Source organism: Equus asinus, chromosome X (genome assembly GCF_041296235.1).
Source record: "Equus asinus isolate D_3611 breed Donkey chromosome X, EquAss-T2T_v2, whole genome shotgun sequence".
NCBI classification, from domain to species: Eukaryota; Metazoa; Chordata; class Mammalia; order Perissodactyla; family Equidae; genus Equus; species Equus asinus.
The window spans coordinates 97,616,616-97,643,844 of NC_091820.1; the positions used below are offsets into that span (position 1 = coordinate 97,616,616).

At 43.2% G+C, this 27,229-nt stretch overlaps 2 protein-coding genes across 2 annotated transcripts; one reads left to right on the forward strand and one right to left on the reverse strand.

Moving 5' to 3' along the window:
* Positions 1–1,111: 1,111 nt before the first annotated feature.
* Positions 1,112–1,513, reverse strand: LOC139042616 (histone H2B type W-T-like). The gene has a single exon (XM_070501775.1). It carries the CDS (start codon positions 1,511–1,513, stop codon positions 1,112–1,114), a length of 402 nt encoding a protein of 133 aa, XP_070357876.1.
* Positions 1,514–8,409: 6,896 nt separating this feature from the next.
* On the forward strand, positions 8,410–8,811 carry LOC139042617 (histone H2B type W-T-like). The gene has a single exon (XM_070501777.1). It carries the CDS (start codon positions 8,410–8,412, stop codon positions 8,809–8,811), a length of 402 nt encoding a protein of 133 aa, XP_070357878.1.
* Positions 8,812–27,229: the final 18,418 nt, after the last annotated feature.

The window sequence follows — 27,229 nt, forward strand, 5'->3', positions numbered from 1 at the left end:
AACAAAAAAACCAAAAAGGAAACAATAAAAAAGAGTCAAAGAATCACATCTACTTCCTCCTCAGACTCCGTGCTTATTGCCACAGGAAGGCTGTTGGTTCAGCCCTAGTCACTCCATCACCTTCCGGGCCAATGGCTGTAGCTCACGGGCTGCCAGTCCTTCATTGGCTATGCCACTGGACAGTGGGGTTTGAGCAGCTCTCATGATACAGTCCCATCATCCAAGAATGATTGCAAGCCATGATGGATTGTGTATTAAAATTGTTAGATTATCAAGTGGAAAAGAACAGAAAGGGATAAATCTGAATGATCTGAAACAGTAATTTCAGAAATCACGTAATCGGAAAAGTGAATTGTTTTTTGAAGTTCTTATTTAGCTATTTCTGTGCTGTTTGGGTCCTAATTTATGTAATTACGTGAATTTCTAACATGGGGCATGTAGAAAAGTGTATTAGGGATGTACTGATTCTTTTCTCATCTTTTTCACATTACGTGTTGCCATATCAACATGAAGAACCCCGGGATAATCCCACTGTCCAATCATGGAAGAATTAGAGTGAAAACGTTTTTTCCTTTTCCTCCCCAAAGCCCCACTACATAGTTGAATGTTCTGCCTGCAAGTCCTTCTAGTTCTTCCATGTGTGCCAGAGACACAGCACGGCAACTGACAGAGGGCGTGGGGTGGTTCCCCACCCGGGAACCGAACCCGGGCCTCGAAGCGGTAAGAGCGCCGAAATTTAGCTCTTACGCTAGCCCATCAGGGCTGGCCCCAGAGAGTGGAAATGTTTTAAAAAATTATGATGGGGACAATTTTCACCTCACAAATCCCTATAAAGTTAAACCTAAAAAAAGTAACAAAAATGACGTTTAGAAAAGCTATTTAATACAATATGGTTATGGACAACGGCCCGTTTTCCCTCGAACAAATGCTACCACAGATATACTAGAGTTGATGATATTTAGTTACGGGTTTAAAAAAATGCTGTAACTATCGGCAGAACGCCACAAGACCCAACTACTAGCCCTTTTCGAGCTACAGCTCTTTTCCTGCCAAGCCAAGTGGCTCTGAAAAGAGCCTTTGGGTTACGATGCTCAGGTGCTCCTGAGGCAGCTCAGCGGCGGTTGGTGTACCTAAGGACGGCCTTGCTGGCCTCAGACACGGCGTGCCTGCCAATCTCCCCCGGCAGCAGCAGGCGCACGGCGGTCTGGATCTCTCTGGACGAGATGGTGGAGCGCTTGGTGGAGCGGGCCAGGAGCGCGGCCTCGCCGGCGATGCGCTCCAAGATGTCCTTCACGAAGGAATCCAGGACGCTCACGGCCTCCTGAGACAGGCTCAGGCCCTCGTGAACCCGCCTCAGAACCCTGGGGAAATAGGTGGCGAAACTGTCGAGGCAGCGGCGGCGGTGGCGGCGGGGCCTTGGCTGCTTCTGCTTCGGGCTCTTCGGGTCGGCTTCCGCGGGCTCCGTGGTGCCCAGGCTTTCCTCAGAGGAAGGCTCAGCGACAGGCTCAGCCATGTCACAGGCGGTGCCAGGGCAGTCTCCAAGGAAGGAGAACGGCAGCTCCTGAGGGACGGTGGCCCTTTTATAGAGCCGCCTCTCTGACGTCACGGGCAAGCTCCCTATCTGATTGGATAACATGCAATCCAGGGAGCCTGCCTTAAGGTGTTAACATTTTCGTTGTGTTTTTCTTCTTGGACCAACGGCATTTTACGTGTATAATTTTTCTAAAAATATATTGCTTTTTTTAATGAAGTTGATAATTTTCTAATTGTTTCCTTTGTAAATTGATTTCTAACTTCATACTCTGTGAAGAGGGAACATATTGTGGGATCTCAATCCTTCGAAATATATTATAATTCTCTTTGAAGCCCCATATTTTATCACAATGGTTAAGAGTTTCATTTGAATCTTTATAAGAAGTTAAAACACCCCCTTTCGATTTGGATTTAAAAACCTTTAAAGGTTGCCACTCTCAGGCAGACAATGAGACAAAAGCTGGAGAAACTACAAAATCAAAACATTTGTGAGCTCAGCAAAAGACAGATAAGCGTCTCCCAGAAAAGACTCCCACGCCGAGTATTCCACATTACAGGGCACCACTTGCTCTAGAGAAAAACGGGGGCAGGTCAGGAGAGTAGAAAGAGCTTCATTGAGAATTGCAAACATGAAGGGAGCAATTTTACCCTCAGAGCTCTCTTTGATATCGATAGAGATTGGACTTAGGACAAATAAGCCTCCTCATCAGGGTTGTTACTTACTATTATTCTCGAATGTTAGAAAAACTTTACAAGGCACTTTTTTAAAAATGAGCTAGCTGCACAACACACCTAGAAAATCTACCACGAAATCAAGTGCAAGTCGATTCCTGTTTGTGGCTCCTAGAACTTGTCGTATACACCCGAACAAAATTTTGAAAGCCGAAGGTTCTCTGCAGAGCCATGTGCCTTTTCAGGAAAACAATGATGCACCGCTTACAACAAGTGCACTTCACTGAATCGCTTAATTTCCATCAGGCTAATTTTGCTGCTTCATAATCTCAGCGTTTGAAAATATCAAAAACATCTCTTTTTCCACAGTTATTCTTGCACACTGGTCTCATACATATCACGCTATGTGAGAGGTCATTGTAAGGAAAAGAATCCATTAGATACTTTGAATGCACTTTGCTTATTTCACGTTTGTAATTTCAGAAGTTAAATGGAAGCATTGGTAAAAACAACAGTAATTATTCACTTCAGCGGATGGTTGAGGAAAATCGGGAACCCAGGGAGCCAGCACCTTGCAATGGTGTGGTTTAATGTAAAGGTAAATTGAGGCAAAGGCTTCACTGCTTAAATAACAAATTATAAGCCTCAACCCAGGGAAAGTAGTGTTAATAGGATAAGCATACCCCATTCAAGCTCTTTCCACCATTACTCGCGTTAAGAAATTCATTTAAGGCGGGGGGAGGGGCAAACACAACACAGAGCTAAGTAAAGCAAAAAGTTCGAGAAACAAACCTATTCCAGGCTGCCTATAATCTGAAGGTTCTATTATAACTCACTCAGATGACCTGATTCTATCCAGTGTTAAATCCTTTGTTTTTGAAAACGCAAACCTTCATGACTTGCGCCTGGGAGGGGATGCTGGGAATGTCCAATCAGAGAGGCTCAAGTCTCACGCGGCTCTGAGTCAGCCAATGAGGGACCCGCAGCACTGAGCCACCCTCATTGGCCTGATGTGCAGTCAAACATTCCCCACCGAACCAATCGGAGTCCTCCTGGAATCTTCAGCCTTGGTGACAGACAGGGTAAAGAGTGTGATTATTTGCCTGCTGTTTGTTTCTCTGCTTGATTGGTTTTATGCTTTTCATCAAGGTTACTTAAGATACGTCAATGTTTTAGAGCAGTTATACAAAAATGCTAGAAGTTGCGTTCTTAAACTACGTATATTTGTTTCTCACACTCCTGGAGGCTCGAAGTCCAAATCGAGACGTCAGCAGGGTTGGTTCTTCTGAGTGGTTCGAATGAAGGATCTGTTCCAGGCCTCTCTCCTTCCTTGTAGATGGGGGAAAAAAATCTCTCTCTATTTCTCCACATTTTCCTCCCTGTGTGCACGTCTCCTGCCTCTTGCCTTATATTAAAAGAACAAGGGTGACTGCTTACATGAAATAAGGTAACCCCTTCCCGGTCGTTTTCCACAGCTATTTGAATGTCGAGAAATTTATTTTAGTATTTTATGTCTAATTGCTGTTTCTCTGAAGGGAGCATATACTCTGTGATTTCCAATCCCTGGAAAATATTATGATTGCTTTCAACCTAAATATTTTAAAAGATGTTTAAAGTATTCCATTGGTACTTTTAAAATAAGTTGTCATTTTCCCTATTGTGTAAGACATAGGAACGTGTAAAGTATGTCACTCTCGGCCCAACAATAATTTAAATCTAGATAATCTACAAAAATCAAACTTTTCTTGAGCTCTTTGGGAGAGAGACGGGACTCTCCAGGAGACCCAAAAGACAAAGATTATTAAACATGGGCAAAGTCTCAGGAGCTAAAGAGAAGAATGGGCGAGGGGCAGGCCAGGAAGCTAGGGAGGCCTTCCCTGAGGAGTGCGGGCAGAAAAGGGGCGATGCCTTTTCAAGGAGGAAATACAAATGTCTGTGCTTTTTGATCCGAGGTAGAAGAGTTCTGATGGGCCATCAGACCTCCAGAGCTCTCGTTGGAATCACTGGAGGCAAGATTTAAGCTAAACGAGTCCCCTCATCAGGAATACTACGTTTTATTGTCGTGGAAGTTTAGAAAAAATTTATGAGAGTGTATGCTTCCCAAGGAGACCGGAAAAAACATGCCCCAAATCAAGTGCAAGCGAATACTTCTGAGTGGAGCCCACAGATGATCTTACACAACCAGAACATAATTTTGGGCATGAAAAGCTCATTGCAAAGCAATTTCAAAAACAGAAATGTGGACTCCTATGGGAAAAAACTACTTTCCTAAGTCACTTAATTTCTATTACGGTAATTGTTGCTGCTTCAAAACCCCAGTGTTTGCTGGTACAAAGTACAAACGTTTTTCCAAAGATTTCTTGTACACTCGTCTCATATATATCATTTTATGTGAAAGTTCACGTTAAGAATCCTAATCCACTAGGATATTCTGATGGTGCCAGGTGTGTTTTGCATTTGTAAAATCAGTAACCAAATACAGCCATTACCTTAATTGAGGCTTTTTTAAGATTCCTACACATGAAGTCCTCCTAAACAGACACATCACAATCCAAAACTAACCACCCTCAGCAAAATCGAACAATAAACCAAAATGGAAACGTCCAAAGAATTATCACCACATACCAACTATAGAAAGTGTGTTTGCCATGTTCATATATATGGCAACATAGAAAAATCATTAAGAAGAAACAGCTAGTTATCAAAAAAAAAAACATGCAAGTGATTTTTCTAAACTTGAAAATTGTAACCACTAGAAGAAATTATTACAGAAATGTTAAACAGCAGATAAGACATAGCTGGACAGAGAATTGGTGAACTAGAAGATAAATGGAAGAGGTAATACAGAATACCTCCTAGGGAGATAAAGAAAAAAGGGTTAAAGTGAGGCAAAGAGACATAAGGAATGGAGTCAAAATGTATTAAGTACATCTCCTAGGCACTGCAGAAGTGGAAAGCTGGATCACATCTGGAAAAATAGTATACAAAGAGAAACGGCTGGCAATTTCCCAGAACTTAGGGGAGCAGTGAATTGCTAGGCTCAGGAGGCACACCTAGATATATTATCCTTAAAGCTAAAAATGACAAAAGCATAGAGGGCACAATAGCAGACAAAAGGAAGACACACTGCCTAGAAAGGAAGAACAAATAGTGTGACAGCAAACCTCTTTTACCAACCAATGGAAGCTAAAAGCAAGTGGTGAGAGAAAATAACTGTCAACCTAGAGTTGCATATCTAGCTAAAGTATCACTTAATAATGAGGCTGAAATAGACATGAAGATGGACCAGCCAGAACAGCCCTCAAGGACAGACTTGCCACTCTGGCTGCTGTGAGTGCAGTCAGCTGGCAGTCCTCAGCCATTAGGCACTTCAGGAGTGACCTCAGCTGCCGAGAGCTGCCTTACCAAAGGTCAGGGAATTCCCACGATGGCCACATCCACTGCCTGATCAAGGAGAGGCTACATATATGTTGATCATCCCTTTCTCAGCTGTTAGATCTTGCCTCCAGTGATTCCAACGAGAGCTCTGGAGGTCTGATGGCCCATCAGAACTCTTCTACCTCGGATCAAAAAGCACAGACATTTGTATTTCCTCCTTGAAAAGGCATCGCCCCTTTTCTGCCCGCACTCCTCAGGGAAGGCCTCCCTAGCTTCCTGGCCTGCCCCTCGCCCATTCTTCTCTTTAGCTCCTGAGACTTTGCCCATGTTTAATAATCTTTGTCTTTTGGGTCTCCTGGAGAGTCCCGTCTCTCTCCCAAAGAGCTCAAGAAAAGTTTGATTTTTGTAGATTATCTAGATTTAAATTATTGTTGGGCCGAGAGTGACATACTTTACACGTTCCTATGTCTTACACAATAGGGAAAATGACAACTTATTTTAAAAGTACCAATGGAATACTTTAAACATCTTTTAAAATATTTAGGTTGAAAGCAATCATAATATTTTCCAGGGATTGGAAATCACAGAGTATATGCTCCCTTCAGAGAAACAGCAATTAGACATAAAATACTAAAATAAATTTCTCGACATTCAAATAGCTGTGGAAAACGACCGGGAAGGGGTTACCTTATTTCATGTAAGCAGTCACCCTTGTTCTTTTAATATAAGGCAAGAGGCAGGAGACGTGCACACAGGGAGGAAAATGTGGAGAAATAGAGAGAGATTTTTTTCCCCCATCTACAAGGAAGGAGAGAGGCCTGGAACAGATCCTTCATTCGAACCACTCAGAAGAACCAACCCTGCTGACGTCTCGATTTGGACTTCGAGCCTCCAGGAGTGTGAGAAACAAATATACGTAGTTTAAGAACGCAACTTCTAGCATTTTTGTATAACTGCTCTAAAACATTGACGTATCTTAAGTAACCTTGATGAAAAGCATAAAACCAATCAAGCAGAGAAACAAACAGCAGGCAAATAATCACACTCTTTACCCTGTCTGTCACCAAGGCTGAAGATTCCAGGAGGACTCCGATTGGTTCGGTGGGGAATGTTTGACTGCACATCAGGCCAATGAGGGTGGCTCAGTGCTGCGGGTCCCTCATTGGCTGACTCAGAGCCGCGTGAGACTTGAGCCTCTCTGATTGGACATTCCCAGCATCCCCTCCCAGGCGCAAGTCATGAAGGTTTGCGTTTTCAAAAACAAAGGATTTAACACTGGATAGAATCAGGTCATCTGAGTGAGTTATAATAGAACCTTCAGATTATAGGCAGCCTGGAATAGGTTTGTTTCTCGAACTTTTTGCTTTACTTAGCTCTGTGTTGTGTTTGCCCCTCCCCCCGCCTTAAATGAATTTCTTAACGCGAGTAATGGTGGAAAGAGCTTGAATGGGGTATGCTTATCCTATTAACACTACTTTCCCTGGGTTGAGGCTTATAATTTGTTATTTAAGCAGTGAAGCCTTTGCCTCAATTTACCTTTACATTAAACCACACCATTGCAAGGTGCTGGCTCCCTGGGTTCCCGATTTTCCTCAACCATCCGCTGAAGTGAATAATTACTGTTGTTTTTACCAATGCTTCCATTTAACTTCTGAAATTACAAACGTGAAATAAGCAAAGTGCATTCAAAGTATCTAATGGATTCTTTTCCTTACAATGACCTCTCACATAGCGTGATATGTATGAGACCAGTGTGCAAGAATAACTGTGGAAAAAGAGATGTTTTTGATATTTTCAAACGCTGAGATTATGAAGCAGCAAAATTAGCCTGATGGAAATTAAGCGATTCAGTGAAGTGCACTTGTTGTAAGCGGTGCATCATTGTTTTCCTGAAAAGGCACATGGCTCTGCAGAGAACCTTCGGCTTTCAAAATTTTGTTCGGGTGTATACGACAAGTTCTAGGAGCCACAAACAGGAATCGACTTGCACTTGATTTCGTGGTAGATTTTCTAGGTGTGTTGTGCAGCTAGCTCATTTTTAAAAAAGTGCCTTGTAAAGTTTTTCTAACATTCGAGAATAATAGTAAGTAACAACCCTGATGAGGAGGCTTATTTGTCCTAAGTCCAATCTCTATCGATATCAAAGAGAGCTCTGAGGGTAAAATTGCTCCCTTCATGTTTGCAATTCTCAATGAAGCTCTTTCTACTCTCCTGACCTGCCCCCGTTTTTCTCTAGAGCAAGTGGTGCCCTGTAATGTGGAATACTCGGCGTGGGAGTCTTTTCTGGGAGACGCTTATCTGTCTTTTGCTGAGCTCACAAATGTTTTGATTTTGTAGTTTCTCCAGCTTTTGTCTCATTGTCTGCCTGAGAGTGGCAACCTTTAAAGGTTTTTAAATCCAAATCGAAAGGGGGTGTTTTAACTTCTTATAAAGATTCAAATGAAACTCTTAACCATTGTGATAAAATATGGGGCTTCAAAGAGAATTATAATATATTTCGAAGGATTGAGATCCCACAATATGTTCCCTCTTCACAGAGTATGAAGTTAGAAATCAATTTACAAAGGAAACAATTAGAAAATTATCAACTTCATTAAAAAAAGCAATATATTTTTAGAAAAATTATACACGTAAAATGCCGTTGGTCCAAGAAGAAAAACACAACGAAAATGTTAACACCTTAAGGCAGGCTCCCTGGATTGCATGTTATCCAATCAGATAGGGAGCTTGCCCGTGACGTCAGAGAGGCGGCTCTATAAAAGGGCCACCGTCCCTCAGGAGCTGCCGTTCTCCTTCCTTGGAGACTGCCCTGGCACCGCCTGTGACATGGCTGAGCCTGTCGCTGAGCCTTCCTCTGAGGAAAGCCTGGGCACCACGGAGCCCGCGGAAGCCGACCCGAAGAGCCCGAAGCAGAAGCAGCCAAGGCCCCGCCGCCACCGCCGCCGCTGCCTCGACAGTTTCGCCACCTATTTCCCCAGGGTTCTGAGGCGGGTTCACGAGGGCCTGAGCCTGTCTCAGGAGGCCGTGAGCGTCCTGGATTCCTTCGTGAAGGACATCTTGGAGCGCATCGCCGGCGAGGCCGCGCTCCTGGCCCGCTCCACCAAGCGCTCCACCATCTCGTCCAGAGAGATCCAGACCGCCGTGCGCCTGCTGCTGCCGGGGGAGATTGGCAGGCACGCCGTGTCTGAGGCCAGCAAGGCCGTCCTTAGGTACACCAACCGCCGCTGAGCTGCCTCAGGAGCACCTGAGCATCGTAACCCAAAGGCTCTTTTCAGAGCCACTTGGCTTGGCAGGAAAAGAGCTGTAGCTCGAAAAGGGCTAGTAGTTGGGTCTTGTGGCGTTCTGCCGATAGTTACAGCATTTTTTTAAACCCGTAACTAAATATCATCAACTCTAGTATATCTGTGGTAGCATTTGTTCGAGGGAAAACGGGCCGTTGTCCATAACCATATTGTATTAAATAGCTTTTCTAAACGTCATTTTTGTTACTTTTTTTAGGTTTAACTTTATAGGGATTTGTGAGGTGAAAATTGTCCCCATCATAATTTTTTAAAACATTTCCACTCTCTGGGGCCAGCCCTGATGGGCTAGCGTAAGAGCTAAATTTCGGCGCTCTTACCGCTTCGAGGCCCGGGTTCGGTTCCCGGGTGGGGAACCACCCCACGCCCTCTGTCAGTTGCCGTGCTGTGTCTCTGGCACACATGGAAGAACTAGAAGGACTTGCAGGCAGAACATTCAACTATGTAGTGGGGCTTTGGGGAGGAAAAGGAAAAAACGTTTTCACTCTAATTCTTCCATGATTGGACAGTGGGATTATCCCGGGGTTCTTCATGTTGATATGGCAACACGTAATGTGAAAAAGATGAGAAAAGAATCAGTACATCCCTAATACACTTTTCTACATGCCCCATGTTAGAAATTCACGTAATTACATAAATTAGGACCCAAACAGCACAGAAATAGCTAAATAAGAACTTCAAAAAACAATTCACTTTTCCGATTACGTGATTTCTGAAATTACTGTTTCAGATCATTCAGATTTATCCCTTTCTGTTCTTTTCCACTTGATAATCTAACAATTTTAATACACAATCCATCATGGCTTGCAATCATTCTTGGATGATGGGACTGTATCATGAGAGCTGCTCAAACCCCACTGTCCAGTGGCATAGCCAATGAAGGACTGGCAGCCCGTGAGCTACAGCCATTGGCCCGGAAGGTGATGGAGTGACTAGGGCTGAACCAACAGCCTTCCTGTGGCAATAAGCACGGAGTCTGAGGAGGAAGTAGATGTGATTCTTTGACTCTTTTTTATTGTTTCCTTTTTGGTTTTTTTGTTTCTTTGTTTTTTGCAGGGAAAGCTCTGCCCTGAGCTGCCATCTGTTGCCAGTCTTCCTCTTTTTTTTTTTTTTTCCCCTCCCCAAAGCCCCAAAGATGTGCACGCTTGTACATCCTAGTTGTAAGTCCTCTAGTTCTTCTATGTGAGCTGCTGCCACAGCATGGCAACTGGCAGAGGGGTTGTGTGGTTCCGCCACCTGGAAGCAAACCCGGGCCGCCGAAGCAGTAAGAGCGCCAAACTTTAACTACTAGGCCATCAGGCTGGCTCTCCTTTTTGTTTTTGATCATGACGATTTAAGCATACCATCCGGAGCTGGTAGTGGGATGTGTCTCTAGCCTCTTCTACCAACTTAAGAACTGTACGGTCAGGAAATAAGAGAACTAAAATGACGCCTTCCTCTTCCTCAAGGGGTTTGAATGCTGATGTTTATGATAGTGCAAAATAAATTTAATTTCCTGTGCATCTTCTTCTTGGCCAATGGCTTTTTATTGGTTTCCTTTTCCTATAAGCATATTGAAAAAAGTTGAGTAGCTGGTGATTTTCTAGTTGCTCTTCTCTTTAATCCGTATCTAATAAACACCCTGCACGTGTGGACAGAGAACACACTTCGGGACTTCAATTCTTTGTATTTAAGTATGGTTTGCTTTAGAGCCCAATACCTCACTGCATTTGTTCATTGCTTCATTTACATTTTAAAATAAGTTGTAGATGACCCTTGTGATTTGGATGTAGAAACCGCTAAAGGTTGCCACTCTCGGCCACGTAAGCAGACGAAAGCTGGATAAGCTACCGAAATCAAAACCTTCCTTGAGCCCATCAGAAGAGAGGGAAGACTTTCCCTGGAAAGATCCACACTCAGAGTATTCCACCTTGGACAGAGGTCGAGTTGCTCAAAAGGAAACTGAGGGTAGGTCAAAACACTAGAGAGAGCTTCGCTAAGCATTGCAAGCGTGAAGGGGGGCAGTATTACCTCCAGAGCTCCCCCTTGCGATCAGTAGAGGTAGGATTGAGGACAAAGAAGCCCCTTACCAAGTTCGTTACTCATTATCCTTCGGGAGTGTTGGAAAATTCCTATAAAAGGATTTGAAGAAAGAGCTTGCGGCACAAGTTGCCAAGAATGACTACCACAAAATCAAGTGCAGCATAAACCTCTCTGAGGTGCCTAGTAATTGTTGCACACACGTGAAACGGAATTTTGGATGCTAAAGGCTCTTGTGCAGAGCCATGTGCCTTGTCGGAGAAACAACTTTGGACCAGTTCGAAAAAAGGGCACTTCACTAAGTCACGTAATTTCTGTCATGCTAGTGGGTGCTGCTTCAAAATGCCAGTGTTTGTCAATATGGCACAGAGGTGCATTCCGAAAGTCACTCTTGCGAGCTGGTCTCCTACCTATGGTGTTATGTAAAAAATCATGTTAAGCAATCTAATGCATTAGGACATTTCTATGATGCTTTGGGGGTTTTGCATTTGTCAATTCAGAAAGCAAACAGGACCACTAGTAAAACAACATTTAAGATGCACCCTAATTGTTCTGAGGAGTGAAGACTGGAGGGTTAAAGTTGGGTGACACACGTGAAATCTGTGAGGTGAACAGGAAAAATAGGGTTTAATGCTGAAGATTGGAAGGGGACGTGAGTTCATGTGATTATTCACAAGAGTGGGTGATGGCGGGAAAAGGGGCACCTCATGAGCAATCACAATCTAACGGTGTGGTTCCCTGAAAACGAACTGAAGGAGAAGGCTTCGCTGCTTAAATAGCAAGTTATAAGCCCCGACCTAGGGAAAATACTATTAGTAGGACAAGCATAGCCCATGAAAGCTTTTTTCACCCTTACCCGTGTTACGGAATTCATTTAAAGCGTGGACCCAAACACAGTACAGAAATTACTAAATGAAAACTTCAAGAAACAACAGCTACTCCAGGTTCCTTAGAAACTATAGTTACTACTCTTAACTTTCTAACTTTATTTGATTCTATTCTTCCCAAGCTTATAATCTCTTCTTTCGAAAACCCCAACTTCCGTGACTTGCAACTCAGCATCATGGGGACGATGGGAGTGTCCCATCAGAGAGACTCAAGCCCTACTCTGTTTGGGGTCGGCCAATGAGAGACCTGCAGCCGCTGAGCCACAGCATCGTCCGGATGTGCGAGGTGTCCTGAGCCAAACCACTAAGTGTCTTCCTGGGATGTTCAGGTTGGTGACTGAGAGGGAAAGGGGTGTGATTCACTGCCTGCTACTTGTTTCTTTGTTTGATGGGCTGTACCTTTTTAATCATGGTCATTTAGGAATATTTTATTAGTGTTCTATGTCTGCTGCAGAAAATGCCAGAGATTAGGTGACTTAAACAACAGATATTTACTGTCTCCCTCTTCTGGAGGTTCCATGTCCAAATCAAGGTGTCACCTGAGTTGGTTCCATCAGAGTGATGTGAATGAAGCGTCTGGTCCAGGCTTCTCCCCTTGGCTTGTCGATGGCGGACATCTCTCTCTGAGTCTTCACATTTTCCTCTCTATATGCGTGTTTCAGTTTCCAAATTTCCCTATTTTATAGGTACCCAAGTTATTTTGGAATAGAGCTCACCCAAATGAACATAATTTAACTTGATTACCTCAGTAAAGGCCCTATTTTCAAATACGATGACATATGAGGTCCTGGGGATCAGGACGTCAACATAAGACTTCCAGGGGGATGCAAGTCAACCCATAGGAGATATGAATTTTGTAGTAAATGGGGGCATATCTCCTGCCTCTTCCATTACATTAAGAGAACATTGGTGACCAATTAAGGGAAGTGATGTGACCCCACCCTTGTCATTTTCCACAACTATTTGAGTGTTGAGCAATTTAATTTTTATTTTTATTTCCAGCCTCCTATGTCTGTGAAGAGAGAAGATACTCCGTAATTTCAAGCCTTAGAGATGTCTTGTGATTTGCTTTCAACCCCAATATTTATTCAGTTTTGTTAAGTATTCCATTTATACTATTAAAATAAGTTTCAATTTCCCATGTTGGTTAGGATGTAGAAACCTGTAAAGAATGTCACTCTCAGTCAAACAATGAGAAAATGTCTGGATAATCGACAGGAACAAAACTTTATTTGGGCCCCAGAGAAGACGGACGGGACTCTCCAGGGGAGACAAAACACGAAGACTGTTTAACTTTGGCAGAGCCCCCCGAGCTCAAGACAAAGAACAGGCGAGCCAGGGTACTACAGAGAGCTTTCCTGAGCAACTCGGCTGTGACTATGACGGGGCCAGTGCCTGATCAAGGAGTTGGTAGAAAAGCCTAGTTTTTTCCCGACCAATGCGGAACTCTGATGGGCCCTTGTACATCAAGAGCTCTCCTTGGAATCATGAGAATAAGAATTTAAGATAAACGAGCTCCCTCACCACGAATAGTAATTGTTATTCTTCTGGAATGTTAGGCAAATCTTACAATAACATTCAAAAAAAGAGTTTGATTCCCAAGGAGACCAGGAAAACCTGCCACGAAATGAACTACAAGCAAATCTCTGGGCCGTGCCTCGAGACGAACCTGCACATCTGGAACATAATTTTGGAAGCGAAAGCTCGCTGTAGTGCCCTGTGCGTTTTCACAGGCACAACTGCAGACCAGTTTGAAAAACGGTTTTTTACTAAGACACTGAATTTCTATCATGCTCATTGTTGCCACATGAGTATTCCAGGCTTTGCTCACATGATGTACAAACGTCTTTCCAAACTTCTTCTTGCATCCTGTTCTCATCCAAATCATATTATGTGAGAAGTACTTTTAAGAAACCAAATCCATGAGGATATTTTTATTGCTTATTGGATGCTTTGCATTTATAAATTCAAAAATCAAATAGGAGACTTAGTAAAACCAAATTTAAAATGCACTATAATTGGGTTGTGGAGTCAAGACTGGAGCTCAAGGATGACTGACACACAGGAAATTCAGGAAGGAGAGGAAAACTGGGGTTTGATGTTGAAGACCAGAAGGGGAAACGAGTACGTGTGATGATTCACTTCAGTTGATTATTGAGGGAAAAAGCCACCTAGTGAGCAATCAGGATCTAAGGGTGTGGGGTGACTGAAAGGACAAACTAAGGGAAAGGACTCCACTGCTTAAAGGACAAATTATAAGCATCAAATCAAGGGAAAACAAACATACCCCATTCAAACCTTTTTCGACATTACTCATATTACGAAATTCGTTTAAGAACATAACCTGAAACTTGCAAAATGTCATTTGTCCATTATATCTCAATAAAACTGAAAGAAAACAAAAAGATAAGCGAGGACCCAAACACAGTATCAAAACAACTAAGTCAAAAAGTTCAAGCAAAAAGACCTATCTAAGCTCCTAGAAAGCAAAGTTAATAGCCAAACTGATTCTAATCGATACGATTTTGTTCTTTTCCAGGGTTTAGTCTTTGCGTTTTTCTTGAGGTGACATTGGTTTATAGCATTACATAAATTTCAGGTGTACATGATTATATTTCAGCTTCTGTGTAGACTGCCTGTGTTCACCAAAAGTCTAGTTGCCGTCCATCACTGTACCCGCGTGTCCCTTTACCCCTTCTGCCCTCCTCCCACGCCCTTCCCCTCTGGTAAACACCAACCTGTTCTCTGTATCTATGTTTGTTTGTTCATCTTCCACATATGAGTGGAGTCATACCGTAATTGTCTTTCTCTGTCTAACTTATTTCGCTTAGCATAATTGCCTCAAGGTCCATCTATGTTGTCACAAATGGCAGGACTTGGTCTTTTGTATGGCTGAGTAGTATCCCATTGTGTCTACAGACCACATCTTCTTTATCTGTTCATCGGTTGATTGGTACTTAGGCTGCTTCCAAGTCTTGGCTGTCATGAATAACGCTACAATGAACATACGGGTGCATATGTCTTTTCAAATTAGTGTTTTCATGCACACACGTTTTCAAATTAGTGTTTTCATGTTCTTTGGAAAATACCCAGAAGTAGAATAGCTGGATCATCTGGTAGTTTTATTTTTAATGTTCTGAGGAATCTCCATACTGTTTTCCGTAGCGGCTGCACCACTTTACATTCCCACCAGCAGTGTATCAGGGTTCCCTTTTCTCCACATCCTCTCCAACACTTGTTATTTCTTGTCTTTTCAATAATAGCCATTCTGAGGGGTGTGACATGGTATCTCATTGTAGTTTTGATTTGCATTTCCCTAATATGTAGTGATGTTGAACAACTTTCCATGTGCCTGTTGACCAGCTTTATATCTTCTTTGGGACAATGTCTGTTCATATCTGCTGCCCGTCTTTTGACCACGTTGCTTGCTTTTTCATTACAGAGTTGTATGAGTTTTTTATCTGTTTTGTATATTAACCCTTATCAGATACACGATTTGCAGATATCTTCTCCCTATTGGTAGGTTGTCTTTTGATTTTGTTGATGGCTTCCTTTGCCATGCAGAAGCTTTTTATTTGATGTAGTCCCATTTGTTTACTTTTTCTTTTGTTTCCCTTGCCTGAGGAGACATGATATTCAAAAAGATGCTGCTAAGACTGTTGTCAAAGAGCGTACTGCCTATGTTTTCTTCTAGGAGATTTATGGTTTCAGGTCTTACGTTCAAATCTTTAATCCATTGAGAGTTCATTTTTGCGTATGGTGTAGATAATGGTCTACTTTCACTCGTTTGCATACAGCTGTCCAGTTTTCCCAACACCATTTATTGAAGAGACTTTCCTCTCTCCATTGCATGTTCTTGACTCCTTTGTCAAAGATTCGTGTCCACAGACGTATGGTTTTATTTCTGGGTTCTCAGTTCTGTTCCGTTGATCCGTGTTGGTGTTGTTACCAATACCATGCTGTTTTGAGTACTAGGGCTTTGTAGCATATTTTGAAAGCAGGGAGTGTGGTACCTCCAGCTTTGTTCTTTTTTCTCAGGGCTGCTTTGGCTACTCAGGGTCTTTTGTTGTTCCATAGAAATTCTAGGATTCTTTCTCCTATTTCTGTGAAGAATGTCCTTGGGATTCTGCTGGGATTGCATTGAATCTGTAGATGGCTTTAGGTAATATGGGCATTTTAACTGTGTTAATTCTTCCAACCTATGAGCACGGAATATCTTTCCATTTCAGCAATGTCTTCTGTTTTCCGGTGTGTAGGTCTTTCAACTCCTCAGTTTGTTCCAGGTATTTTATCCTTTTTGTTGCAAGTGTAAATGGGATTGTACTCTTGACGTCTTTCTGCTATTTTGTTGTTAGTTTGCAGAAATGCTCCTGATTTTTGTACTTTGATTTTGTACCCTGAAACTTTACTGTATTTGTTTAATGACGTCTAAAGGTTTTTTGGTGAATTCTTTAGGGTTTTCTGTATAGAATCATGTCATTCCCAAACAGTGATAGTTTTACTATTTCCTTTCCAACCTGGATACAATTTATTTCTTTTTCTTGCCCAATTTCTCCGCCTAGGACTTCCCATATTATGTTGAATAAGAGTGGTGTGAGTGGTCATCCTCGACTTGTTCCTGTTCTTAAAAGAATGGCTTTCAGTTTTTCACCATTTTATATCATGTTGACTATGGGTTTGTCATATATGGCCTTTATTAGGTTGAGGTGCTTTCCTTCTACACCCATTTTATTGAGAATTTTTTTATTATAATGGGTGTTGGATCTTGTCAAATGCTTGGAGCTGAGATGGGGTCTCCTGGTGGCAGCACATTCTTGAGTCTTATTTTTAATCCGTGTCCTTTGATTGGTGAGTTCAATCGATTTGCATTTAGGTTGATTATTGCTTGTTGACCTTTAATCTATGATGGCTTAATCCTGCCATTTTGTCTTTTGTTTTCTTGTCGTTCTATGTTTCACTTGGTTTTCTGTGACGTGTTTCTCAGTTTCCTCCGTCTTTCTGTTTTGTGACTCTGCTCTGAATTTTTGTTTTGTGTTTACCATGATGTTTGTATAAAATATCTGAGAGATGGGACAGTCCTTTTTCTACTGATGACATCTTATCTCCATCTGCCTATGCAGGTCCCATCCTTTCCCTCTTCCTCTTCTATGCTTTTGTTGTCACAAATTATCCCTTTTTGTGTTGTAAGTTTGTTACCAAATTAAAGTGGTTATTGTTGTTTTTAATGCTTTCTTTCCCTTTAGCCTTTGTGTTATCATTAACTTCTTGATAACCCATTCAGTTATAGAGTTGCAATTTTCTGATTCTATTTGTCTATCACCGTGCTTAAAAGTTTGTATCTCTTTGCCGTCGTTTTGAGTGGGAGACCTTTCTTCAAGGTTTCTTATAAAGCAGGTCTAGTGGCGATGAATTCCCTCAGCTTCTGTTTGTCTTGGAAAGATTTTATTTCTCCTTCATATTTGAAAGGTAAATTTGCTGGGTAGAGTATTCTTGGCAGACAGTTTTACTCTTCATTATTTTCAATATGTCATTCTACTCTCTCCTGGCCTGTAAAGTCCCTGGTGAGAAATCTGTTGATAGCCTAATGGGAGTCCCTTGTAAGTTATTATATTCTTGTCTCTAGCCACCCTTCTTATTCTTTTTTGTCATTGACTTTTACAGTTTTAATATAATGCGCCTTGGAGAAGATCTTTTTTGCATTGAGGTAATTAGGTGTTCTATTAGCTTCATGTACATGTATGTCCAGTTCTTTCCCCAGGTTTGAGAAGTTCTCAGCTATTGTTTCTTTAAATCAGCTCTCGGCTCCCTTCTCTCTCTCTTCTCCTTTTCGCATACCCATTATCCTTATGTTGCGTTTCCTGATTCAGTCATATATTTCTCATAGAATTTCTCAATTTTGAAAAAATCTTAAATCTCTCCCCTTCTCCACCTGAAGGGTTTCTAGATTTCTATCTTTGAGCTCGCTAATTCTCTCTTGCATGTGGTCTGCTCTATTTCCAAGGCTTTCTACTTTATTCTTCGTCTCATTTGTTGCATTCTTCAGCCCAGAGCTTCTGTTCGGCAGGTTGTTTTTATACTTTCAGTCTCTTTGGTGAAGTACTCCTTCTGTTTATTAATTTTATGCCTGAGCTCACTGAATTGTCTTTCTGAGTTTTCCTGTAACTCGTTGAGTTTCTTCGTGACAGCTATTTTGAATTGTCTGTCACTTAGATCGCCATCTTCCATGAACTTCAAGTTTGGTTTCTGGAGAGTCATCATTTCTTTTCTGCGCCACCATGAAACGATGGTTCTAAATGGTGCTTGATGACTCGAAGATCTAATTGGCTTTTTTTGAGTGAGTCATTGTCTGCGCAGCATCCCATCTAGTAAGTAGAGAGGTACTCTGAAAAGTTGTACGACATGGAAGGATTTTATAGGCAGAAATGTGGGGCGGGGAAGTTATTACCAGAAGGAACAAAAGGATTGTTTCAGGCCAGGTCATCTTCTTTTTAGGGGAAGGGCATACGGCAGGAGTCTTATGGTATAGATTGCCTCACCAGTGCTAAACAGGAAATTTCAGATTGACTATTGAAAGGCCACGTTCGTTCGTGGAAGACGTTAAAACTGCAATTAAGTTTTGGTTTGTTGTCCTGAGGGCAAATGAGTCCATTTTGGCCTGTTATTTCTTTGTCAACGGCCTCTTGCATCAACTTAAAGGAGGATTACCAGCAATTTAAAAAACTAAGATGAGTGAATCCCTTTTCCTCCAGCAACTTGAAGGTTAATATTCATGTTACGGTTAGTATATTCTAATTTCCTCTTTTTTTGGCCCAAGAAGAGGTTGGTTTGACTTTTATTTCTTCCATTTTTCCGTAAGTGTATTGCTGAATCTCAAAGACGTTGCCGATTTTCTGATTACTTTTCCTTTTAAACTGATTTCTAGCTTCCTACACCTGTGGAGAGAGAGTATACCGTGGTTCTTCAATCCTTTGCAATTTATTCTGATTTGCTTTAAAGCCCAATATTTCATCATGATTAAGTGTTTCCTTTGAACACCTAAAATAAGTTGTAAATAACCCTTTTGACTAGAATGTGGGAACTTGTAAATGTTGGCTCTCTCAGCCAAACAGTGATACAAAAGCTAGATAGACTACGAAAGTCACAGCGTTTCTTGGGCCCACCCAGGAAAGACGGAAAACAGAGTATTCCACCTTTGACAGAGTACCACTTGCTCAGGAGTCAAATGAGGGCAGGGCAGGATAGTAGAGAGAGTTCACCGACTATTGCAATATTACCTCTGGAGCTCCCCTTGAGATCAATAGAGAAAGAATTTAGGCGAACATGCCCCACATGAAGTTCGTCACTTATTGTTATTCTAGAATGTTGGTAAAATCATATAAGAGGATTAGACAAAAAGAGCTTGCTGCACAAGTTGCCATTAGAAGCTACCACGAAATCAAGTGCAGTACTTCTCTTTCTGTAACAACTAGAAATTGTTGTACACACCGGAAACAAAATTTCAGGAGCCAACACTCTTTGCAGAGCCACGTGCCTTTTCAGAGAAACAAGTGTGCACCAGTCTGAAAAAAGCCAACCGCACGAATCACTGAATTTCTCTCATGCTAATGGATGCTGCTGCTGCAAAGTGCCAGAGTTTGTCAATATGACACGGGAATGAATTCCCAAAGTTATTCTTGTGTGCTGGTCTCTTAGCTATGGTGTTATGTAAAACGTCATTTTAAGAAATCTAATGTATTAGGGCATTTTTATGGTGCTTTGAGTGTTTTGCATCTGTAGATTCAGAAATCATATAGGAGCATTAGTAAAACACGTTAAAAATGTACCCTAACGCGTCTGCGGAGAGAAAACTGGGAGTGCAAGGGTGAGCGACACATAGGAAATCTAGGAAGAGAAGGGGGGAAATGGTGTTTGATGTTGAAGAGTGGAAGCGGAAGTGGGTGACTGTGATTATTCTCTTCAGTGGATGACTGAGGAAAGAAGGGCCCCTAGTGATCAATCGCGATCTAATGCAGCGGTATATTGTAAAGACTAACCGAGGGAAAGGGTTCACTGCTTAAATAATGCATTATAAGCACTAACCCAGGGAAAATCGTATTAACGGGACACACGTACCCCATTCAAACTGTTTCCACTAGTGCCTGGGTTACGGAATGCACTTACAATGTGGACCCAAACACACTAAAGGAAGAGCTAAATCAAGGAGTTCGTGAAAAAGCGTCTATTCCAGGCTGCCTGCAACTTGAAGTTACCACTCTAAGTTGTTCAGATGATCTAATTTTATCCTCTTCCAAGCTTTACTCTTTGTTTGTAAAAACGCAAACCTCCCTGACTTGTACCTCGGCATCGTGGGGATGATGGGAGCGTCCAATCTGAGAGGCTCCCACCCCGTTTGGTTCTGAGTCAGCCAGTAATGGACCCGCACAAGTGAGCCGCAGCCATTGGCCTGATATGCCAGCCGGTCTTCTGGTGCGAACCGATAAGTGTCTTCATGAGATGTTCGGCCTTGGTGACAGAGAGGATATCAGGTGTGACGATTTGCCTGCCGCATGTTTCTTTGTCTGTTTGGCATTCTCTAATCATGGTGATTTAAGATTATTATATTAGTTTTCTAGGGCTGATGCAAAAAGTGACAGAGATCGGTTTACTTAACGAACACATGTTTAATGTCTCACACGTCTGGAGGCTCGAAGTCCAAATCAAGGTGTCAGCTGGGTGGGTTCCTTCAGAGTAGTGTGAGGGAAGCATCTGTTCCAGGCCTCTCTCCTTGCTTTGTAAATGGCAGAGACCTCCCTAAGCGTGTTCACAGTTTCCTCCCTATGTGCTTTCTCCGCTTCCATATTTTCCTTTTTCCCATGGAGACATGACACTTTGCATTAGGATCCACCATAAGGAACTGATTTTAACTTGCTTCCCTCAGCAAAGACCCTATCTCCGAATACAATCACCCATGAGGTCCTGGGGTTTAGGACATCAACGTATGAATTTTCGGGGGACAGAGTTCAACCCACAGGTGGCATGAATTTGGAGCTATTGGTGGGCATATCTCCTGACTCTTCCATTATATTGAGAGAACATTGTTTCTCTTAGCACATAAATGCTAGTTTGATGTATACTAGGAGGTGTAGTTACAGTTTTAAAATTCTCGCAATGCTTATATAAGCATAGGATGTTGATGAAAAGTCCCAGCTGAGCAGATGTTTTGATTAATTAAAGCATCCAAATCCCTAAGCAACCTGGAAGCAATTGAATTTTTCGTAATAGTGTGTCATGTAGCTGTGCTGCACGGTAAACCACCTCAAAACATGGTGCATTAAAGCAACAAACGTGTAGTTTTCTCGTGTCTGTGGGCCAGATGCACGCGTCTGCTGATCTGCGCTGTATTTAGTCAGGATTCTCATGTAGCCGCCCTCTCTGTTTTCGTGGTTCCTGGTACAGCCCATATTAGATTGCTTCAAAATTCGTGGTTCATAGGACTCTCTTTCCTGTGTGTTAATATTGATGTTTGATTATACGCAGTGGTTTGTAGATACTCATTTAGTTTAAAAGGAGAGAGCATGAGCACATTGGTGACCACTTAGGGGAAACCAGGTGACCCCTTCCATGTAGGTTTCCTCAACTATTAGAACATTGAATAATTTCATTTATTTCTTATTTCTGGCCCTCTATCTCTGTGAAGAGAAACGATACGCTGTCAGTTCAGTCCTAATAAATGCATTGTGATTTGCTTTAAGTACCAATGTTTATTCAGTTTTGTTAAGTATTCCATTTGTACTTTTAAAATAAGTTGCAAATTCCCCTATTGATTAGGATGTAGAAACCTGTAAAGGATGTCACTCTCAGCCAAACAATGAGACAAAATCTGGATAACTTACCGAAACCAAACTGTCTTTAAGGCCCTGAGAAATGGGACTTAAAGCACTCTGCAGGAGAGACAAAGCAGAAAGTCTATTTAAGTTTGAGGGTGCCTCGCAGGCTCAAGGTAAAGAATGAGGCAAAGACAGGACACTAGAGGGATCTTTCTCCTCTGAGGAGTGCGAGCATGAAGGGGGGCAATGCCTGATCGAGGAGGGGTCTAAAGGTCTCATGTTTTCTCAGTCCAATGTAGAAGAATTCCGATGGGCAATTATACCCCCAGACACTCCTTGGGATGTTTAGAGTGAGGACCTGGGCTATGGGAGCCCCCTGATCAGAAGCGTTAACATGTACTATTCCGGAATCTCAGAAAAATCTTGTGAGAAGATTTGGAGAAAAGAATTTGGTTTCCAAGGAGACCAGGAAAAACTACCACCCAATCAACTGCAAGTTAATCTCTCTGAGTGGTACCTCCAGATGATCTTAGACGGGAAGGTGAAAAGAGCACGGGCAGTTATTCACTTCAGAAGGTGATTAAGGAAAAAGGGCATCTAGTGAGCAGTCATGATCTAACGGTGTGGGTTACTGAAAGGACAAACTAAGGGAAAGGGCTTTACTGCCTAAATAAATTATAAGAATCAACTCAGGGAAAATATTGCTAAAAGGACAAGCATACCCCATTCAGAGTTGTTTCAACATTACTAGTCTTACGGAAATCATTTAAGAACATAAGCAAGGACCCAAACACAGTACAGAAATAACTAAATCGAAAAGGTAAAGAAACAATACCAATCCAATCCGCAAGAAACTGAAGTTACCGTTCTGACTCGTTCGGATTAATCTTATTTTGTTCTCTTCCAGGGTATAGGCTCTTAGTTTTGAAAATGGAAACCTCGTGACTTGCAACTCGGCATCACGAAATGATAGGAGCATCCAATTAGAGCAGCCCAAACACCGCTCTCGACCGGCTCAGTCGGTGAGGGACCTGCAGCCCCTGAGGCACGGCCATTGGCCCAAAGTGTGAGCAGTTCTCCTGGGCTGAAGCAATAAGAGTCTTCTTGGGTTGTTCAGCCTTGGAGGTTAAGGGGGAAGGGGCTGTGGTTCTTTGCCAATTAACAGTGTTAAACGAATTCCCTCTGACTCCACCCTGTTTTCCTTTTGTAGCCATAGGAATGTTCAGTTATTTTTTCTTCACCCCCCAAGCCCATGGGCCTGACAAGATAAAATCCACCGCATCATCTTGGCAGGATGAACACCCAGCTCCCAAGACAGGGACCGGTAAGACGAGTTGTTCCTGGTTCCTGATCCATCATCACCCTCCTCCTCTTTGATCGTGGCCTCTCACTCCCGGAGGAGAGGAGAATGAGCGTGGGGTGGGGGAAGAGTAAGCTTATAAAAGTGACCATTTGCTCTTTCTCCTTATTACGAGGGACTTTACAAACAAAGATTAGAGTCACTGGTGGACATCAGAGGAGCATGAGAGCACCCCAACACCCCTCTAGCAGGTCGTCTATCCAGTCCTTGCCATGCTGCCTAGGACCCATCTGGGGGTTGTGACATGGTTAGTCCTGCCCCTTATGGCCTCTCCTGTTGCCCCAGGATTCTTCTGAAATCCTGAAAGCTGCCCTTAATGTAGCTACTCTGCTTCCAACATGTTCCTACACCAGGGCAATGGTGAACAACGGCAGCCCTTGGGTGTTCAAGTTAGGCAAGCACCACGTGACTTGGGGTGGACATGATGCTCACACAGGTAGTTTGTCATGCACCACTGGGAATTTTGTTTAAAGGAGGAATTGCGCATCACTACTGCGCTTGTTAAAATAATTGGACTGGCATAGTGAATTCTATTTCTCCTAGGAACTCAGTGTCCTTTCCCAGAGGAGATCTTACCTGAGAGATGAAGGACTTTAGCCAAGGTCACGTGACTGCTGGCTTAGATGTGACACCAGGACCGTGATTGATCTCCTGAAGCTCACTTCAGTGTCTGGTATCAGCCTTGCTGTGTTTGAGCCTATCAGAGGACTCTAGAAACCATGCTTCTCTGAATTAATCTACTTGACAGGAAGTACTTTAAAGTAAAAGGAAATTTCCTTCTCATTACTTCTAAAATCAAGCAGTGTTGATTTGCTTCTCCGGCCCCTATGTCCTTTTGGTAATTAATCCAAATTGAAATGTATGAACAAGTGCTTCCCTTGTCCAAGCTCTAACAGGGTGGGATGACAGACATTGGGGGCAGCTTTTGCTTGTCCTCCTCTCTAAATTCTTTCTGCGGCCTCAGCCTTGCCTCATTAATGACTCTGTCCACACGTGCTTTTGTATGCACCGAGGAGAGGGATGGATTGCAGTTGAATTATCAAGACTTCCAGGAGCCCTGAAAGAAGAGGGCCATGACGAATATGCGGAAACTCGTTGGCCCCAAGTCGGGGAAAATCAGATATTGGTAGCAGGTCCTGGTGAAGTTCCTTTCACCAAGTACTCACTTGAAACATCCTCCTTTCTGCCGCTCTGTGTGTCTGTGAGTCTATGTCCAGGGACCCATGAGTGGGCGAGCATGTCCGTAACGGTTAGAAACTTCATGCTCCTTAAGGGTGAAGGCTCTGCCGCGGATTAGAGGGATCCACTACGTGGGCCAGGTCACCTTGCTTGGGTCAAGTCAAGTGGAAAACCACTCCAGAGTTTACCATCTGGGCCAGGGCACCAAGGACTTTGTTGTACGGTTATACTCAGTGTGTGGCACCCAGCAGCATCTCCAGAAATGAGAGCTGCGTGGCACTACGTGTCAGGCTCAGGAAAGCTCCCCATTCCGTGACATTCTTCCCATTGAGGGGTCCTGTCTGTTATCCACCGCTCTTGACCCTGGGCTTGCTGGTGACTGCTTTGACCAACGGGAAATGCTGGAGGGGATGTTACGATGATTATGGATCTAACCTTTACGAGGACAGGTGGCTTCTGCCTGGTTTCTTGAGAGCTCTGAACTGCCATGTGGGAAGTCTGCTTATCCTGCGGAAGACACCACATAGAGCGGCTCTGAGAATCTGTGCAGCAGGACAGGGGCCCAGCTGAGCCCAGCCCTCCAATCAGTCCCTCAAGGCCATAGGCACGGGAGTGCAAGTTGTCTTGAAGAGTGGCCTTGAAGTCAGCTGAATACCACTGGGTGACCCTAGTCTGGTACATACTTTTAAGGGTCACTTACAATTCTTATTTGGGCACCATTTGGAGCAGCTTATCGAAAAACCTCCCATTGCAAACAGGTAGAAGTCCTTGAAAAGATTATCGTAAACCTTATTTTAAATGCTTGGAAGATCTGGAAAAGAGCCGGAGGTTAATAGACAACTGAGACCTTTGTGTCAATCCCAGGCCCTTGAAAGACAACACCCTCAGTGAAAAGCTGGCCTTTAAGCTACTAGGATGGGCACAACACGATGAGGACACTTATATCTCCACGTCTTGGGTCTCGATGGGGGAAAAAGGCCCCTTTGAGAATTGAAGATCCCAATTCTGCCTTCATGTGGCTTTGGAGTTCCAATCAACACTATCAGTATGGCTCAAAGCATTCTGGCAGGAACTCAGCATGGGGCAAATGCAAGTCAAATCTGCTCTGGAGGAGCCCACCTTTAACTGAGGCTTTAAGAAGGTCCCCACTGAGAAAGCCCTCCCAAACACGCTCATAATTCAAAAAACCAGGCATATCCTCCTCCAAAGACTTATCATCAGGTGCAAACTATTAAAAAAAGTGTTTAATGTGTTTAGGTAGATGAGAGGATATAAACAATGAGACGGAGGAAAGAACCAAAGATCACAAAGGATCCAACAAAATTTCTGAAAGTGAAAGATGGAACCACTGGAAGACAAGCTTAGTGTAATTTTAAATAACCGATTAGACACCCCTGGATAGAGAACGAGGGCATCGGAGGACAGACGAAAGGAATTCTGGAGAATGCCTCCTGGAGAGATTAAGAGGGAGAAAAGGTGAAGAGACATAAGGAGTGGGCCAAAAACGTAAAACGTTCACCTCATCGGAGTTTGTGTACGGGGTACTGGGCAAAGGGGGGAGGGATAACCTTCAAAGCGGGACTAGCTTGTAATTTCCCAGAATGAAGGAAAGTCGTGATTCCCTGGACTCAGGACACACATGTGGACACATCATAGTAAAGCTGCAGGGCAATAAACACATAGGGACATAAAGAGTGACTGTATAAGACAGTTCCAATAATGGCGATGGCTAGGTGCCTCTTAGAGGGGATTCTATGGCCTCAGGTGCTTCTGAAAAATTAGGAAGCTTAGTCCAGGCATTTTACAGAAGAGGAAGCACAAATGGAAAACAATACACGGGAAGAGGCGTCACCTGGCTAGTAGTCTGAGAAAAGCCTGCTAAGACCACGGTGAGATACTATTTCACACCATCAGAGCTGCAAGGATAAACAAAAGACTGACCACCCCGAATGCTGGTGAGGAGACAGAGCAATGGGGACTTCGCATACATTGCTAGTAGGAGTGCAAGGTGGACTGACCCCTTCGGAGAGCAATCCGGCATATCGATTAACGTGCAGGAGATGCACACACTGCTGACTGCAGCAATTACCGCTCTAGGTACCCAATCCAGAGGCCTGGGCACAAGGAGACGCGGAGGAGAAGGTTGTTAGCAGCGTTGTATTTCTTAACCAAAGATTTAGAAACAAGCTAAATGGTCGTCAACAGTAAAATGGATGAACAAACTGTGATATATTCGCACAAATGAATGCCATTCATCAATGAAAATAAGTGAACAGGAGCTGTGGATGTCCTTATGGCAGTATCTCACACACAATAGTGAGAGAAAACAGCGTGTTACAGAAGAGCACTTACATCATGATGTGATCTATATAAAGTTTAGAAGCATGCAGATCAAGGCTATCGGTGTATGTTGTTTACCACCTCATATCTGCGTAGCAGAAGCATAAATAAATTCACGGAAATGAGAAACATCAACTCGATGCAGGGGTTACTTCTCGGGGGTGGGGGGTGGGGGACTGGTATATGGGAGGGGTCCGTGGGGCTTTGACAAGGTCTGTCCTATTTTTTTCCTTGAGGTGGATGGTGGGTAGATGGGTGTTCGGTTATAATTTATTTTCTATTTTTTCATTTATGCAAAATGTTGGGTAAAGTTCTTCTAAATTGGGGTGATCATCGTCAACTCTGCTGTCCCTCAGTCTCCACATTCCATTAGTCACGCTACCAAATTTAGCTCTCAAGTGGTCCCTGAATCTCTCCCCTCCACTCCATCCCACTGCTTCTCACCGAGCCTTCACCATCGTTACCTGGATTAAGGCAACCACCTCCTGCCTCCAGTCTCGGCCTCTTGAAATCCAGCCTCTGCACTACTGCCAGAGTGATCTAACTAAAACCCAAATCTGACCATCTGTCACTTCCCTGCTTAAAACCCTTCCAGGATCCCCACTGCCTGGAGGACAAGGTACAAGTTCCTTAATAGGCACTCCAGGACCTTCGTGATCTGGTCCCTGCTTCCCTCCGCAGTCTCATCTGCCACCACTTCCTGCCTAGCATTTAAGGTTGCACAGACACTGAGCCCCTTGCAGCTCCCCCACAGGG